Source organism: Colius striatus, chromosome 3, assembly GCF_028858725.1.
Source record: "Colius striatus isolate bColStr4 chromosome 3, bColStr4.1.hap1, whole genome shotgun sequence".
Lineage (NCBI taxonomy): Eukaryota > Metazoa > Chordata > Aves > Coliiformes > Coliidae > Colius > Colius striatus.
The window spans coordinates 18883241-18901429 of record NC_084761.1 but is presented as its reverse complement, the minus strand read 5'-3'; the positions used below and the strand labels follow the sequence as shown (position 1 = coordinate 18901429).

The window sequence follows — 18189 nt, the reverse complement described above, 5'->3', positions numbered from 1 at the left end:
CGACAACAAAGCTCTTAGCGTGCAGATGCACACCTTTTTCTTTTGGTCAGGTAGTGATTGGCAACCCTCAGTTTGTTCACTGTCTGAAGCATTCTCCAGGTCTGATGCACCATGTTATTTCAACTCTTGGAATAAGATACACAAGAAGTTCTTTATCACAGTTTGTTTCACCCTGTGCAATAAGGGAAAAAGAGGGACAATCACACATTGAGGCATCAAAATCCAGTTTGTAACCTAGACAAGTATTCACCTCTAGGAAAACAGTTGTCCACCTCCCTGAAGTTCAGAATGTGCTGCAGCACCCAATCTCCTGGCTGGAGCTGGCAATTCTCTGCTCTGCCATCAGCTCACGTGTGCTAGGGAAAGGTCTCCAACATTTTTTATGGCTCTCCCAGCCACTGATGAGCTGTAGTAAAGCCTGCCTTACATCTCACAGGAATGTCAAGTGGTTTGATGCATGTTTACAAAAGGACACAGAGATTTTTTTTAAAATGAAAAACATTCTACAAGCACCATGTGGTTTGATGTGCTGCCATCTTGGTACCCGAAGGATGACTTTAGGGGTACAAAAAGCTGTATTCAGACTCCTGTGTTCTGAGAGGGCATCTGCCTGCCTGCAGAATGAAAATCTGCTCAGACCAGAATTAGCTGATGAATTAAAAAAAAACCCCACCTCACATATTTTAGTCTGTATTCCCAAGCACAGTCTGCTGTTTGTTATATAGCACTGTGCCAACAACTCATTGTCTTAAAAAAAAAAGTAACACCCCCTACCCCCCAAGATGCATTCTTCTTGCAGCTGGCCTATGGGTACTGCTAAGTCTCTCATACTCCACATACTTATGTGCCGTGCTGAAAACTGTTCCATTTCTTCCAAAACATGTGATAATGAAACACAGAAAAACCTGAAATGCTGAAGTTTTTTTAATTTGGCATTTGATCATGTTCATCTGATAGTGTGTTTTCATCTCGGGATAACTTAAATATTTAAAGACGTATGGAATTCTGCTAACAAAAATTAATTTTATTGCTAAGTAGTTTATTAGTGCTGAAGTTTAGTTTAGTATTTATTCTAGAGAAAGAAACATGCATGAGAGGGATTCCCTAGGTCGCAGTTGCCAGTGCCCTCTTCTTGCAACAGCCTTGCAGTAGAATACATTGATTATAGTGAGCAAGTTTCACCTTAACAGTAACTGGCAGGGGAGAGGCTGCTCCAGAGAAGCCTTCTCCAACCCCTTGTTTCTCTAGTCCAGATATTCTTCTGAGCTCTTGCCTATGTAGGCAGCATTAGGAATATTTCCTGCTAGCATATATTACTTTGCCCTCCCAGTACCACTACCCTCTAGCTGCAGCAGCTCTTCTCATCCTGCCTGCTGAAGGTGGGTGTGAGGATTGTTAAGTCTCTTGATGTCATAGAATCATAGAATGGTAGGGGTTGGAAGGGACCTTTAGAGATCATCTAGTCTAACCCCCCTGTAGAAGCAGGGTCACCTAGATCAGGTCACATAGGAACACGTCCAGGCAGGTCTTGAAGACCTCCAAGGAAGGAGACCCCACAACCCTTCTGGGCAGCCTGTGCCACTGCTAGCATCAGTTTTCAGTGAAGAATGTGAGTAAAGGTATGCAGGGAAAGTTTCCTTCTGTGGCCAGAAATCTAGGCTTCCTCACAGCACTGCCATCTTGCTATCTGCTGGTCTTTGTTTTAGAGAACATGGAAACGCCAAGAAGCTTGAGGCTTGTGTGTGGAGAAAAAGCAGCTGGAGAGTGGAACAGGGCACAGCCCCATTCTCTTAGCCCTCCGTATAGGATTCAGAGAAGTTCACTTTGATTTACCAGTAGACTTGTGGCTTACATCTCACATTTAAGCACGTGATGGGAACTAATTTGGCATGATGTGGAAGAGTCCGTAGCAAGCCTGTTTGCACCACACATTGATTTCACAGCAGAAAGGCTGATTGAGCTCTGGTCTTGTCTTCACTGGCTGAAATGGAGAAGTATGATAGGAGTGGGGTTAGAAACTTGCAAACTGCAGGAAGTTATTATCCGACAGCTAATTGACTGTTTCCGCCTTCAGATGTTTTAATTTCCTTTTAATGAATGTGGGGAAATCTTTGCAGAGAGACGTATCCCACTCACTTGCCACCTGCCCTGAGATCACGTAGAGCAATTCCTGCTTCATCTGGTAGTGGTTTTCCAACAGAAACAATCTCTGTTTGTGCCCTTGGCCTTGTTATCCAAGTTGTGTCCTGGGGAACCGCAGAAAGCTGTATGGATGAAATAAGGTAACTGAGTAAAGAGTTAAAAGGATCTGTGTGTTTGATTTGCATGTAAGTTTATGTAATCTTACTCTTGGATGTAAACAGTGAGTGAAAAAATCTTCAGTTTGCCACTTAACATGGATACTCGGAAGCATTAAATAATTTTATAGATGACAAATTAATGAAACCAATTAGCCTATCAAAGCAAAGCAGTTGTTACTACTAAGCTAGAAAGAATCGCGTCCACCCACCTTTCACTCATTTTCTGCAGACATTTAAACATTAGGCTGCAGAGGCTTTCAGAGGATAGCTTCTGCTGAGTGCATCATTTCAGACTGCAAGGCTGACTTTCAGCAGACTTGAGAGATGCCAGGATGAATTCTATCAGGATGCTGAAAATTCATCTCCAAGTCATTCTGCATTGCTCCATTCCTACCTGAGGTGTTTGGGATGTTAAACAGTATATGGAGCAGTGAGGCCTGTTGTTTTGCACTCCTTTGAAGTGAGGAGGAAACGAAGGTACTTTAAAGAGGAGAACCATGTATCTAGTTGAAATGACATATCCTTGCAAAAGGCAGGAAAATTAAAAAGCTTTTTCTAAATTTGTTGAAACCTTCTTACACAAAGAATCATTTCCTAACTTTCTCTCATCTCATCTGTCTTTTGCTCCTCTGATCATCAGTAGATATGCAATGTGCCACTTGAGTGATCAAATGAGTATCCATCCCAGTGAGGCACATGTATCAGCGCCATCGTGTTAAGGGATGTGTAGATGCATCTTGGCCGAAAAGGTTTCTAAACAAGTACTGACAATGAGCGTGTGAATGACAGCTTGTTAGTTGGCTGTGCGGCAAGTACAAAGCCCAGAAGGGCTGAGGTCAGGCGATGAAAAGTTCGAGAAGTCAAAACCTAAAAGTGTGAGAGGGCTCAGTGAATTCCAGCACATCTGACCTGGGAGAAAGACTGATAAACTGCTGAAACCCTCCTGTATCCATTTCCTATTTGACATGGCAGGCTGGTTGCTTTTGACTTTTCTTTATGGATCTTTTGGAAACTAGTGAGCACAGTCAGCTTGATTGAACAGTTTGCTCCAGAATTAATCTCAGGCTGACACCTACAGCTCTCGGGGGAGCGGGGCTTTTCCTTGGGCAGCTGGAATTCAGCTCTGCCCTCTGTGTCTGGCCCACGAAGAGACTTCTAAAAACTTCTTACTACCAGAATTAAATTAAAAACAAGAGAAAGGAAAACAGTAAGGCAACAAGAGAGTTCCAGTGAGATCCTAAGGGGAAACTGTCGGTTCCCACATCTGGTTTGCAGATCTGTGGTAGTCCGGGAAGCGCTTTCAGGTGGTCTCCAGAGCTGTTTCCGTCACAGCAGTAGTTCTCAAGCACTACCACTTCCTGCTAGTTACAGCTCAGGCTCTGAGTCTTTTAGTAATACTAGTACTGAATGGATGAGGAGATGGCTAGGGGCCTCTATTTTGGTTTGCCAGGGATCAGATACTTAGGGCCATATTTGGACAGGTTTTTTAATATTTAGTAGACTTCTGCTTCTCAGTGAATCTGTCTGGCTTTCAGAGGGGCTGTTGTGGAATCAGAAACTACTCAACACGAATAAGGAGGTCAGAAACTACCCCTCAATCTGGAAGAATGTCATCCATTAAGAGTACAACATTACTGTTTCACATTTTCACAGCTTTTACAACTGGGATAGAAATGTCAGCACTTTGAATTCCAGCCCAAATTACCAGGTGATTGCAGAAAATTCCCGTGGACTACTCTTCAAGCACAAAAGTGACAGGAGAATAATAAATGTGGATCCCAAGGTAATGTCTTTTTTTCTTTCAATGTTCTAAATGACCTTTAAGCAGTGGAGTTTGACTGCCAAACTGTTAAGTCCGATTACAAGTAGCACCTTGATCAGTGCACACCTAATATTTCAGGCTTACTCAGACACGTATTCCTTTTGTTAACAAAGCTGCTGTGGTCCCTGTCAGGACAAACTTAATCTACTTTCTCTATGAACAAGTGCGTTTAGCCCTTTCCTTTGTGACAGTGAAAATCAGAAGCTGAACTGAATGATAAAATGGAAAGTTTTCCAAAGCAGGGTTTCTCTTGCCCTGCCCCTTTCACTGCCCTTTTTATGTCCAACCAGAAACACTTGCCATTATTGCCAGGATAGGCTGCAGGCTGAGGCTATGTCTCATTAATTGAGTTGCCTAGCAGTGCTGAGGCAAGGGAAGCATGGGAGAGGCAACAGGCTGAGGAGGAAAGCAGCACTGACTGGAAGGTGTGAGGAATGAAGCACAGGAATGTATAAGCAGATATATCATTTACTCCAAGGACATTTACAAGTGCCTCTAGGTAAAAGCAAAAAATTGCTAAAATGTTAGTGACAGTGTCCTGAGGCTGGTGGTCCCTGTATTCATCTCCTCTTAAAAATCAAATCTCTTTTATGAACCGTGCCTGCAAGTGGGTAAAAATAAGTAAAGATTGGATTCTGAAAGAATAAATAAATATTAGGCTACTTTGAAACAAAAGCCACAACTTACAGAAACTGTAATATCCCAGGTCCTGGCAGGGCTTGCTGAACACCAGCACATCCAGAAAGCAGAATCAGTTCCTGTGTCTGAAGCCTGGGCCATCTTCAGCACTTTTGCAGTGGTGAACTGAAACTGGCAGAATTCCTTTCCCAGCTGCACATGATGCTTATTCTTTTTCATTAATACAAAAGATTTGAAAAGTCCTAAGGAAAGTGAGCCCATCAAGGTCAGTTAGTTCTTGTAGCAGATTGAGGTGCTCACTGACATTAGGGTCAAACTCAGGTTTTAAACCCCATCCCTCCCAAAAGGGAAATTTGAGACTAGATGCAACTTCTTGTGGAGAGCTGTGTTTCTCCAGTACATGGTAAAGGATTCAGAAGGGTTTACAATTGAACTAAAGAAAATACTCATGCCTGGGTACTGCTAGAGTAACTTTGTGCACTCTGTGTCTCTCACATACAATGAACACAAAGATCTGCTTTCTTTCACCCAAAAAATTGCTCTGATCCTAGTATTGCTGAAGTTGATTGGTCTCTACCATTTATTTACAGGGCAGTTGAATCCAAACAAAGCAGCTGCTCAAGTCATACCAAGACATCCCATTTTCAGCCATATAGTCTAAAGCTGGTTGCATTGCCATGAGTGTTTTATCTTTCATGTTGGGGGCTGAATAGGTAATAACATTATAGACAGCTTCCCTCTATAAGAGCCTGACTGTGTTCCTCTGGTGCCAAGTGTTTTAAACTTTACAACTGAAGTCCTTGAACTACAGATTGGATGTGACAAACACACTCAGGCTTTGGTTACTCTCAAAACCAACATGAACTAAGCTGAGCAATAATTTCTTGGGGTTTCTACAGAATTGATCTAGGGTGATGGTTTCTTTGATGCGCTTCCCAAGAAAGATGGTCACATATAAATAGTAGCAGTACAAAATATCAAATTATACGTATTTCAAAATAAGTGCATTGGTTTGTTAGAAATTCAAAAATGCATACCTAAAAATGTGTTTGGCTGCATTGAAAGTAGGCCACCAATCCAGCTTCCTGCAGCTGCACAGCATCTGTAACAACCAGCTCTTTAGTGTCTATGTGAAAGATCCTTGCGTGCCGAGAGCCACAATAAGAAGCATTTGTGTATGTACGTTGCATCTCCCCACAGGTTGCAGGGCACAGGCCTGTGAATCCCCATGAGACTCAACTGGTTTAGGCTTTTCTATAACACTTGCTGATGGAGAACAAGCTTTTGAGAAGTGCTTTCTATGGCCCAAACTGAAACCAGCATGAGTGCTCTCTCATTGGAATCAGATTGAACAGACTTAGTACAAGCTGCCTGATCTTTGCAAGCAGGCCTTCTCTTTGACCAGTTAGGTGGTCCATTTGTTTGTAGTTGCATTTAGCTAGAAGAACTCTATCTCTGTCTTTGCATTTGTGAAAGCACCATAGGGGAAATGAACTGCCCAGTGCGAGGACGTTAATCTTCACTGAGAAATACTCATCCTTAGAGCTAGTTGCGTTTATCAAACTGTTATATTCTGAGGGAAGAAGAAAGCTCATGATATTAAAAAACATATCTTTTCTCTCTCCTGACTCAGTATCTGTGAACACAAAACGTTCCACTTAAACATAAAAAAACCCTATTTCACCGTGAGGATGCCGGAGCAGTGGAACGGGCTGCCCAGAGGGGCTGTGGAGTCTCCTTCCTTGGAGGTCTTCAAGACCCACCTGGACATGTTCCTATGTGACCTGATCTAGGTGACCCTGCTTCTGCAGGGGGGTTAGACTAGATGATCTCTAAAGGTCCCTTCCAACCCCTACCATTCTATGATTCTATGATCTGTACTATTTTGTGTTTCAGGCGTACCCAGGAGACAACACAACACGGACACCCATTGAAACAGATCTCTATCTCCATGTTGTTATCTATGACCACATCATCAGAAGAGGAACTTAAAGTCCATCTGTGTGACTCTTCTCCTAGTTATTTGTTTACCTATTTTAAAGTCATCTGGGAGAAAAATAAACAGTTGAAATATCTTTACCTTGTGTTCCAGAGTAGTGAGAGGGATTTTCATAGAGTTGGTCAGTGCTTCACTCCTTGAGGGAAGGAAATGGAAGGAAGGGATGCCATGCTGGCTGTAGAGTGAATATATCTGGGCCCCTTGGTTTTCCTTTGTGAAGACCATAGGGCATGTGAATTGCAAAAGCACCCAAAGGGAAGACAGGAACTATGGACCTGGCTTTTCACACTAGTCCTAAGGCAGAAGGTTGGCTGGGGAGACAGCTGCTGCATTCTTTCCCGAAGTAAAGAAAAAAAAACTTACTGTTGCATAGTTTCCCAGCAACAAAATGTTTTAAATATGTCCTGGGAGACTCTTTTTCAGTCAGGCCTGGACCTCTCTTGAGCATCTAATATCATGCCATATGGACCAAGCCATTCACAGGTTAGCAGGGAGAAGTTTCACCAAAGACCGGTAAATTTAAAGAAATCTGCAGCATTTTCATGGCATTAGTGGTTCTCCAAAGGCCACTTTTCATCCACTCCTGCTCATGCTGCTATTCCTGTACCAACTTGCCAGATGTTCAGGCAGCAACACAATGGCCCAAGGGACTCTTTTCCATTCCCGGGGCACCTTGGGGAAGTTGCCCGTACTTACATGACCTAGCTGGTAAAACCACCAACGTAGCTGTCTGCTTACTGGAGAACTGGAAGGTGGCACAAAGCTAAGCAACAAAAGGAACTAGCAGGAGACAAAAGCCATAATTACAGAAGAAAGAAAAGGACGTGAAGGTGCAGGCAGAGGAGCCAAAGGCTGAAAAGGGATAGATAAAATTCCCTGGACGTTATTCTTTAACGAGTGGCTGATTTTAATGGTCTTTTCTGGCCTTGGTACTATGGATATGTGAAAAGGACAAGTGAGACACCTCAGACAAGAAAAAGGATGGAAGTGACGCTGCTAGGTTTACCTTAGGGTGAAGTTTGTCTGCCAGCCTCATCATAACTATGTTCCCCTTGGAAAAGGCTGAGAGCCTGTCTTAGCAGTTGGCACATTAAAGATCCCTTTACAGCGTGGAGAGGGAGTGTTCCAACAATTACAAAGTGAAAGTTGTTACTTCAAAGCTGCAGTAATTTGGGAGAGACCTTGAAGCCTTGTTTCCTTTCATTTAAAACGTTCCATGTCACAAAGTTCTGCCATTTCCAAAATACAACAACATCATTTACTGTAACAACACCGTGCATTTACACAAAGCGCTCCAGGCCGTAGCCCCCTGCCCTGTCCGCAGTGCCCGGGCCTGGCGGAGGTCCGTTCCCGCGGCCGTGCGCTGCAGCGGGGAGGGAGGCGGTGGCTCCCGGCCGCGCCGCTGCCGCCGGGCTCGCAGAGCCCCCTAGCGCAGGCGAGCGGCTGCCGGCCGCGGGCACCCGCACCCAGCCCAGCCCAGCCCCGCGTGGTGCGCTCGCTGCGGGCGCACGGCGGCCCGGACAGCTGCTGTCTCCCGGCGGGACTGCAGCAACGCTCTGATTTTGCAGGTGACCGCCGTGCGTTGGCAACAACGTCCCCAGAGGGAAAACGTCGCGCTTGTGGGGCAGGCCTCTGGCCTCGGTGTTCCCCTCATCTAGCAGTACCACACATGAAGATTTCTGTTATTGCTTCCATCTTACCTGGAAAGGAGGCTTCTGCCATTGACTTAGCTTTGCTTTACTCTCCTGGTGTTTGAAGCAGCTCAAGGGAAGGGAAGATATTGACTCCCATGTGTTTTTGTAGCATTCAAGTACCATTTTTGCATGAAAAAGAAGAAAAAGTGCCTTTATGATAGAGCTTAGCATTATGGATATGTTTTTTTAAAGGAAAAAAAAATCAAAACTCCAGAGCCATTTTGACAACAGTACGTTTTTGTGTGTTCTACTCACTGGAGAGTTAGAAGTCCTCATTATGAGGGCTAGCAGAAGGCCCAGTTAGTAGAAAGGATATGAATTCTATTTTTAATTCCTCTCAACAAGTGAACTGATGTTTTTATTTCTCAATCAAATCAGATTTTAGTGTTTAAAAGTTGGAAAGTGCTCCCTGGAGTTTGGAGAACGTGGTCTCGAATCATTGTAACAAATAAGTAATGCAAATTAGGACTTAATAGAAGTAAATTTACAGTTTTGGAAGCTGTTTCCACTAATTCAGTTTCCATTGTTTTCATCTTGTTAATTGATGATCTTGATTTGAAAGAACAGCGGGAAGTCTAGGAGAATTCTGTGTCTACATCTGGAGAAAAATGGAAGGAAATTTGGATCTAAGCAAGCTTTATGTCTTTTTAGGTCAACAAATACCCCAATGCATTATATGACTCTAAAGATAGGTAACTGGAAGGCTGTAAAGATGTAGGAAGCCTCATCTTTTGCAGTTGGTGCTGATTTCCTATGGAATTGTAATTTCCTGCTGTTTCTGACTTGAGCAATATACCTCATTTGCGACAAAAATTAAACTGTAATATATGCAATGAAAGAATGATAGTTACTGAGCAATTCACAGAATTACTGGCTGCTCAGTACACTCATTTGATTCCTTCTCACCTATCCTTGCCTATGAGCTAATCTTCTGGTTTTCTGCCACTTCTGAGTATAGAAACCTAAGACCTTAAAGCACTGTCGTCAATGAAAGCTCGCAGGTTACATGTTGTGGTCCTTTGCCAATCCTAATGGGGAGAAACTCTAGCCTCTGCAGTAAGTGAAAATCTGTCCCCAGACACTTCTGTAATCTGGCTGGCATTTTAAGGAAAAGGTTGATTTTCTTAGACAAACAGGTTAGTGCCTGAAAGCAACTAAGTGCTGTTACACTCCCATTTCCCAAAAACGTCAGTGGTGGTTTTTCCCAGTGTCTCATCACTGTTCAGCCCTGGGTAGACACACAGCAAAGTGGACATACAAAACATATGGTAATCAAGAGAAAAGCTTCCTAAGGACTGGTAACCACATGAAGGCTTCCTATGTATGTTCTTGTGCTCTGTGACTTTTTAGCAGAAACATGTGCAAACTGTCCAGCCTGAAATCATTGCCTACTCTAAAGGTAAGGTGAATGGAAATGGCTCCGTTCTGTTCTGAGAAGAGATGCTGATCATGACATTTACTGCAGGTGCAGAGTCTGTGCACTGCTGCAAGGTAACTGATTTTAGACACTGATGGGAAAGTGCATCCTTGCAAAGGATTCCCAGAACTGTAGATTTTATACTGGGAGGTGAGGTTGGGTTGGGTGTTGTGTGTGTTTTTTCAAGCATGTCTAAACTGCGTACATGAGTTACGGTCTACAGATTTTATTAGCCTGTATGTGTTTTGGATTCTTTTATGTTCCTTTACCTCACCGCCAAAATCATAGTTTTGTTCTTTTTATGTGGAGTCTGGATCTTTGGACTTGCAACAACCTTCGGAACTGTTGTTGTTGTTGTTTTGGATAATAGAGTGAAGCTGGCATGAGATCGGTGGTGAACAGCTCCATCCCGAGCCACAAGCAGAATCACAGGAAGAGTTATTATTTAGTACAAAATACAGTGCTTGGAAAAGAAAAGCCATTTTACACCAAAATCTGAAGTTCTTTGTTCTGTAACTGTCACAACAGGATGCTTTAGACGTAGTTAGAAATTTTTCATGTTACGTGAAATGGAATTTAGTGAGTTCAACAGGATTTTATGGAGAGGCGTCAGCAGCCTTGCATTTTCCAACTAAAAGTGGTTTTATGGAGAGCCATCTGTCCAAGGAACCCAAGCAAAGGTGGTAATTAAGCCCCATTTTTTAATTTGGTAGCTATACAGTAAGTTACCAGCTCAGAAGACACGGCAGCACTTTGTGGACTCTGTGTTTGTGATTTCAACAGCAGCCTTGACAATCTAGCTGCGTCTACAAGCCCAAAAGAAGGAAACAGGGCATGGCAGCACCCCCATAATAGCTGACTCCTATCTCCAAGCAGCGTGCAACTCCATCACTAGACCTTCTCCTTTTGGCCATCAGTGAAAGAGGTTGTAGGGGAAAATTCTCCATTAACTCTAGCTCCCCACATACAGTAAAGAAGTCAGATTAAAAATGAGTAAAACCTTTGGGCAATTCTCTGCAAGGCAGGCAGGGACAAGCAGTGCAGGCCAAGCCACTGTTTCCACTGCAAAGAAAACAAAAACACAGGTGCTGAACATACTGAAGCCATGCAGATTAGCCCTGTGTGCAGTACCCGCTCTTTACAAGAAGAAAAAAACATAACTCTTTTTATTTGGCTATTGTTCGCTTGAGGCATGTTTTATTCCAGCTCAACTCCAGGCAGAGTTATGACAGATCCCACTGCAGAAGTTCTCTGGGATGAGAGAAACATGTGATCTCTGGGCCCTAGAGAAGAAATTATGCTGGGAAGGCACCTCCAGCACAAAGGCTGATGCTGGCCACCTGAGCAAACACCCAGCCTAGCAAGCTTAAAAAGCGAGCAGAGTGGATCTATGCGATGGCTGTACGCAGGAGCAGTTCTGTACAGGTTTCTCACCATGACCCTGCCTAGCGACACGCTGTTTTCTGTACACAGCCCTGAGACATAGAGCAAGGAGGTTAAAAGAGAGCAAATGCCACTTTGTTCCCCAGCAAAAGGGGAGAGCTGGCTCTGCATGTTGCAGTTTGTGTCTTGTGATTCTAAGCACTGCTGGCTGATGTGCTCATTTTTCTCCTGGGTTGGTTGTGAACTTCATGGTGTTGTACATGGGAACGTGTGTGTATTGGGGTGCAAGGAAACAATGCGACATAGGATGGCCAAGTTATTTGGAGCTGACTGTGGAGGATTCTGCTGACCGGGTTGGGTGGCTGAATCCAGTGAGAGGAGACAAAGTTTCTCTGGAATGATGGCTTCTAGGGGGGTGGGAACAACACCTCTTAGCCAGAGACTGCAGATCTAGTAATAGCCGGGTTGGAGACATGCTGCTGGGAGCAAAGCTAGTGTCACCGACACTGGTGTCAGGAGCCCTGCCAGAGCAGAATACACAGAAGCCCGAATGAGACAGGCAAACAGATGGTGCTGTGGGCTGGTGTGAGCCAGTTGAGGTGAAGCTGCAGGGAGGTATTTGCCAGATGACAGCAACGAGAGCTTGACGTAGGAGTCGCAGCAGTGGAGATAGCTTTTGTAAGTAAGTTCTGGAAAGCCTGAGATCCAGGCAACTAATAAATGGAAGTGTGGGATTGGCCTTCACGTGCTGAACAGATTTTGCTAATATCACTTTGTTATGCAAATACGTAATTATTTAATTTCCCCCAGAAGGCATATTTGTGGTTTCCTCTTCCCCAGGACTTCCGAATGCTTGTGTGGAGGGAGAAAATAACTGAAGTTACTAGATACGTTACATGGTGAGCTCTGAAGAAGTTGAAACCTGGAGGTTTTAAATAGTGCTTTTGAAAGGGACTGATGGAAATTGGTGAGACTGACCTTGACAATGGCACAGAAGTTATGCATCATTTAAACGAACTTAATTGAGATTGAAGTCTACTGTGTTCCCTGGGGCTAAGGAATAAAAAGGCTAGGTTTCCTACCAAACTGTAGGTTTGGTGGTGGCTTGCAGTGGAACTGTACTAGTAAGGAGGGAGAGAGCAGGATGTGCAGACCAGACTGGAGCTTCACTGGCTGTAGCTCAAGGTGCTGCCTCTTGTGGATAACTTATCCTCGCTGGTGAAGGTGAGAGCAAATAGGAAGCATCCACTGATCCTCTCCTATAATGCTGTGGTAGAATGACTATAGTTGGGTGATCAGCTTGGAAAGTCTAGTCATACCTAACTGTAAGACAAGTGACTTTTGTGTTATGAAAGGGGAGAAACATAATTATGCTGTCTTATGTCTAGCCACAACTTCAGATAGTTTCAGTCTGAAACTATCTAGCTGGGGGTGGATCCCTACTTCTAGAGCACAATTTTTTCATCTCTTTGCATTTTTCCTGTTTCTTAATAGAAGAAGAGAGCCAGGAAGAAAAGTAAAAATAAATCAGATTATCTGTAGCAGTCCAAACTGCACCTCAGCTTCACAGGTGGAAATCTGGAGTGACAACTGGATCAGATGGAGTCACTCCATAATCACATCAGTGTGTACACAGAATTTGTCCCATGTGGTGACCATTATTCTTTTTGTCTGTCTAGGTGTTTTGTAGCTTTTGTGTTCCTGCAGCTGTTTTGTGTAGAGACCTGTCCTCCAGACTGACGTAAGACCTGATTTGTACATTTGTACCAAATGATTTGTATGCTGTGCAGAAAGGCAGATGAGTTTATATATAGATATCCCAGAGAAGTGATTTAGGAAGCTGGACAGTGTTTTGAGATGTGGAGCCTGTCAGTATATCATACTGAAATGTTTGCCTCATTTTTATAAACACGGGAAAGGTAGGTAAGCTTTTGTTCTGTACTTGCTTTGATGATTATGCCATTGAGCTGCTACGTTTGGCAAGCCAAGGCAGAAAAAAGGGGGAAGGGAGGAAAATAAGTAACAAGCACCTCATTTAGTCATCTCCATTAAAAATGCAACATACACAGAGTGTTTCTGCACCAAGTTCAGACTATATGTCATTCTGCACAAATAATTTTTAGTGCTGTTGCATCAACATTAGGGGTCAACACATTCTTTAACCCTTCTTAGCGTTTCAAGTAGTTTATTTTGCCTTTATTGATAGAAGATACAAAAAGCCATTCAGGTAGCACGTTGGCTGTCACCAGATGGACCCCCATGCCAAGGATGAGTTCAGATGTTTCCTTCCCCTGAGTTTCTCCTTAGGCATAATATGGATCAGTTCTGCTGACAGTTGAAAGGCTGAGATGTTAAATTTAAGAATATTAATAGTTTTTCACTTCCTGGGTCAAAAGTTACATAAGAAAAATCCCTTCAGCATAAATCAGTGAAGTAATGCTAGTTTACATAGCAAATAGCTATCTTCTTAAGAGTCTACCAGTCTTTTAAGCATGACTGTTATGGTGAATCTTGGCTATGCATTTAACATTGAAATGAGTGAAGCACTGTAGTTTGTGTCTGCCAAAGATTTGGCCCAAAGATGTTGTGATTTGACTGCATATTGATACCAAGTAGATGCAAGCTTTTGGCTTGTATTGGGCAGATGCTGAGAGGCACGTCAGCCTCCTGCGACTGTCTTCTTATTGCTGGTCTCCAACAGAAGATGGCCTATTCATGTCAACTGTCTGAGCCTCATCGTTTGATCAGATTTTTTTTGTCATTCTGGTATTAATGTCCTAATTTGTGTAAGGGGATTTTGTCTTGGAGTGTGGCAAAACCCTGGCTAAAGTTGAGATAAATGTCATCCACTCTTCTCCCTCATCTGTAAGTCCAATCGATTTATCACAAAAAGCAATCAGATGGGTCAGACATGACTTGCCCTTGGAAAATCCCTACTGATTTGATTATTTCTGGTCACTTTCTTCTCTCTTACATGCCCAGAAACGTGTCTGGAGGCTCAGTCCCAGAGACTGAAGTGAGACTGTCTGATGCTCTATTGTCAGTACACCTGCTCTTGACCACAGTAACTCTGACAGATCTGGTGGAGGAGACTTTTTCTCCTGTGTCCCCACAGTCTCTCACCTTTCCTGTAGGAGGGCACAGGTAGGGAGCTGCTTTACACCAGTAGGTGATGGTGGTTAGTTTCTGATACTCTGTGATCTGTTGCACAGACTAAAGTTCATATTGGGTAAAACCAAGTCTGGATTTCTCATTATTCTGGGAAGGGATTCAGATATTTGAGAGTGACAGAGCACTGGCACAGGCTGCCCAGGAAGGTTGTGGAGTCTCCTTCCTTGGAGGTCTTCAGAACCCACCTGGACATGTTCCTATGTGACCTGATTCTAGATGGACCTGCTTCTGCAGGGGGGGTGGACTAGATGATCTCTAAAGGTCCCTTCCAGCCCCTACCATTCTATGATATGACCTTTAATTTGGCTATTTCAGTAGATAAGATTAAAGTTTCAGAGCAGCACCATGGCCATCTTATTTCTTCCTTGTTTCCACAGCAGAGTTAATGGAGTCTCTTTCAAGGAACTCATGATTTGGTTTTTTTTAAGTATATTGTCCTCATAAAACTTCACTAATCACTGTAACCAGGCTAGAGCACATCTATTCTTTACTGGGAGCAGGGCGCAGGCCACAAAGTCTATTAAGAAGAGCCGCAGAGCTACGTTTCCATTCTGGAAGCAGTGCCAGTGTCAGAATATCTACTGACAAGCAAGCTACAGGTTCTTTCCACAGCCCTCATTGCCATTTGTAAAATGTTAAAGAAACTGAGATGAAAAGATGTCCATGGGGGATTTCAGATGGGGACAAAGAATGCAAACTGACAAATCGCATTTTATTTCAACTAAATATCTCTTTTTAAATGAAACTATTTTCTCACTTTGCTAAATCTCCTTGCCTACCTGTCAGTGTTTTAATACATCCATATCTTAGCAATAAACATTGATAGAAAGCAAGCTATGGCTTACAGGACAGCAAAATGGCTTCTGCCAACTTCTCAAAGGCCATTAAGTGTGCACACCAGTAGTGATGATATTCATCGATTGCTGAAAGAAGATTTTCTTTCCACGTTCAGCAAATTCAGATACTGCTGTCAGATGCAGAGACTGCTGTTCCTGTGCCAAGATGTGTATTTTGAAAAGTGGGCACTGATCTGCAAAGCCTCTCTTACACATATTCACCTGCCTGCCCCTGAAGAGAAAAGCTACAGAATCATCTTGGGGTTTCACTCAGATCTAACTCAGAAACATGGTTCCAACCTTTGAAGTTGAATGTCACAGTGACACAAGTTTACGAGTGTCTTTGCAATTGTGTGGACGGCAAACTGGCTGACCAAAAGCCTTCTGGCAGGCAACGTGAATAGCTCTCTCTTTAGATCCTTCTCCCTGCCCTGATGAGAAGGTCATTGCGGACACACAGCTAGAAAAGTGTCTTTTCAATCCAGGTGTCTTAATCTCCAGAAATATGCAGCATTCATAATGGCGAGTGCTTGTGACAGTCCCTTGTTAGAATTCCCAAAGCACCTGAAGTGGTTGAGAAGAGCGGGTCTGCTGACTCCCGTTTTGGCCCATTGTCCTGCACTTTTGCTGTAGTAGTTCAGGGTAGCTTTGGGAAAAAGCCTTCCTCCACTTTAGTAATGACTATGTGAACTGACAGTCACAATAAGAAATTGACCCTGGTGAATCTTGCGCTGTGTAGTTTTAATTAAGCTTTTTTCCTGCCAGAACATGGTTTGTTTGCAAGATCAGGACCAGCACACTGCACATTTCACAGTCTCTTATTACACAGAATGGTGAGTGCTGAGGGTGTTGACGTAGACAGAGCAGCATCTCTGTCCAAGCTTACATCTGGAGTACACTTGCTGGGGGTGCATTGTCCTAACAGAAATAGTAATGCCCTCTCAGTTGATCATACGGAGACAGTTTCTAGTTGTGAGGCAGTCATACCAGCAAAGTGGTCGCAGCAGCTGGAATTAACTGGTTTGTTGTTGATCAGGCACAGCAGAAAGCTTACAAAAAAGAGGAGTAATGAAGATTAAACCATCCCAAAAATACAGATAGTCCTTTCAATTCAGGGTAAGCTCTGGTTTTGCGTAGGACATTGCCAAAATACTGCATGGTAAGCCTGATATTTATTATTAGTAGAATTATGGAGTAGTTTTAGTATGCGTGAGGGAGCGGGATGGAATTACAAGCTCGCACTGTGCTTATACTGATATTCACAGGGACAGGAATCTTGCACTAGGGAATATCTGCTGTGAAAATAGTCACTGAAGACAGAAACAAGGGCAGATTTTTCAGTGTCATCTGCCCCTTGGTGCCCTGTGAGAGCACCATAAGAGGTGGAGAATCACTTGCAGGCAGGGGAGCTTTCTGCTGCAAAGCTGGAGAAGCAGCTCCTCCCCTGTTTGCCACAGTACCAAGAGGATCTTCACTGCTCTCTGCCTTGTGCTCTGAGATGGCTGTGGGAAGCTGTAAAGCTTACAGCCCCCTTGCCTCCTCCCAAAGCTCCAGCAGCTAACACTGACTTAGGACTTGTCTCACTATGAGTTAGGACTGGTACATCACCAAAAGATGCAAAGCAAGTTCAAGTATATTGGTATCCCCACCCAAAAAAGGCGCAGAGGTATTGAGCTATTGTTTATCAATGGAGAATTTAGACAAAGATTAAATAGAGGTCAGTGTCTCACTCTTGTTGTCCTTGATCTATTTTAATTGGTTCTGGATTCTTTTCCGTCTCTCTCTTACTGAGATTACATAGGGCAACAGTGTAATGCACCCATGTTTGGCAGTCCTGGTTGCACGGTCCTTTCACCTCAGCATTCAGTCTTAGCTATGCAAGGTGAGCTAGGCAGCCTGGACGTTGATCACAGCATATCTTTTTCCTGTTACACCACTGTCCCAGTCCACTTGTTTCCACTTAATGTCTTGTCTCATAAATGCTGTATGCAAAAACACATCATTGTAGCGTTGTAGAAGCAGCTGGAATCAGACCGTTCTCTAAATAATAACCCATTGAATTTGATCTTTCAGGTTCTTTTACCAAAGCCAAAAAGCAAAGTGTGCCTTCTGGTTGAAAATACTGCCTCTGTAAGAGGAAGGAGTAGGTTTGGTGGCACTCACTGATGCTTGCAGTTTAAAATGTTCACTGTCAGAACTGTTGTTTTGAGGGTAAGCCTGCGGGTGCCTCTACCTCTGTGATATGTATAATGGAAGCACCGTGCCCCTGTGTCAAGGCCAGGAGCACAGCTTCACCATTGCACATGCTACTGACATAGTTAAATATATCATTTCAAGTGACCTATTTCTTCTCTTGGAAGTCAGCAGAACTTTTCAGAAACCTGTGGGGTTAAACTATAAAGTTTCTGGGACACGGGCAAAGTTCGGTTCTCTGAACAATGCTGAACTTGCTAGTGATTTCTTCCACAGAAGAAATGGAAGAGAAATAATAGAGAGGTGCTATCTCAGAAATCAGGTCCGAGAGTTTGCCAGCAGGTATTTACTAATGAGGAGTAACTCTTTACATCATGTACTGGTTTGGTTTGATTTGGTTTATGCAGTCACAGCACTGCAGCGTTTAAAAATTTCATGGCCAGTTTGAGCTAGGGATATGTTTTAACTTTGGGAGCCACAGAACTGTGTGTACTGAACGTTCCATCGTGTCACAAGGACAATCCATAAAGCAAGGGGTATTTGAAACCCAACATGTTCTGTAGCACACTCAAACTCCAACAGCTGCCCAAAAGGGAGGATTCAGAGAGGGTGCCTCATGGCCCGGGAAGTCACTTTTTCCATTTTGTCTCACACCAAGTGTATTCTTTCTCTCTCTCTCCTTACTGGCTGCAATAGCATTGTATAGGGCTGGCTTTCTATTTTAGACACTTAACT

General features: G+C 43.5%; 1 protein-coding gene across 1 annotated transcript in view; it reads left to right on the top strand.

Annotated features, from left to right (window-relative positions):
• CFAP299 (cilia and flagella associated protein 299) overlaps positions 1 to 6753 on the top strand; it is a 193706-nt gene extending 186953 nt beyond the window's left edge. Inside the window, exons 5-6 of the mRNA XM_061992191.1 lie at positions 3954 to 4083; positions 6658 to 6753. Of these exons, the coding sequence (XP_061848175.1) occupies positions 3954 to 4083; positions 6658 to 6753 (226 nt within the window). The remainder of the gene's footprint in view (positions 1 to 3953; positions 4084 to 6657) is intronic.
• Positions 6754 to 18189: the final 11436 nt, after the last annotated feature.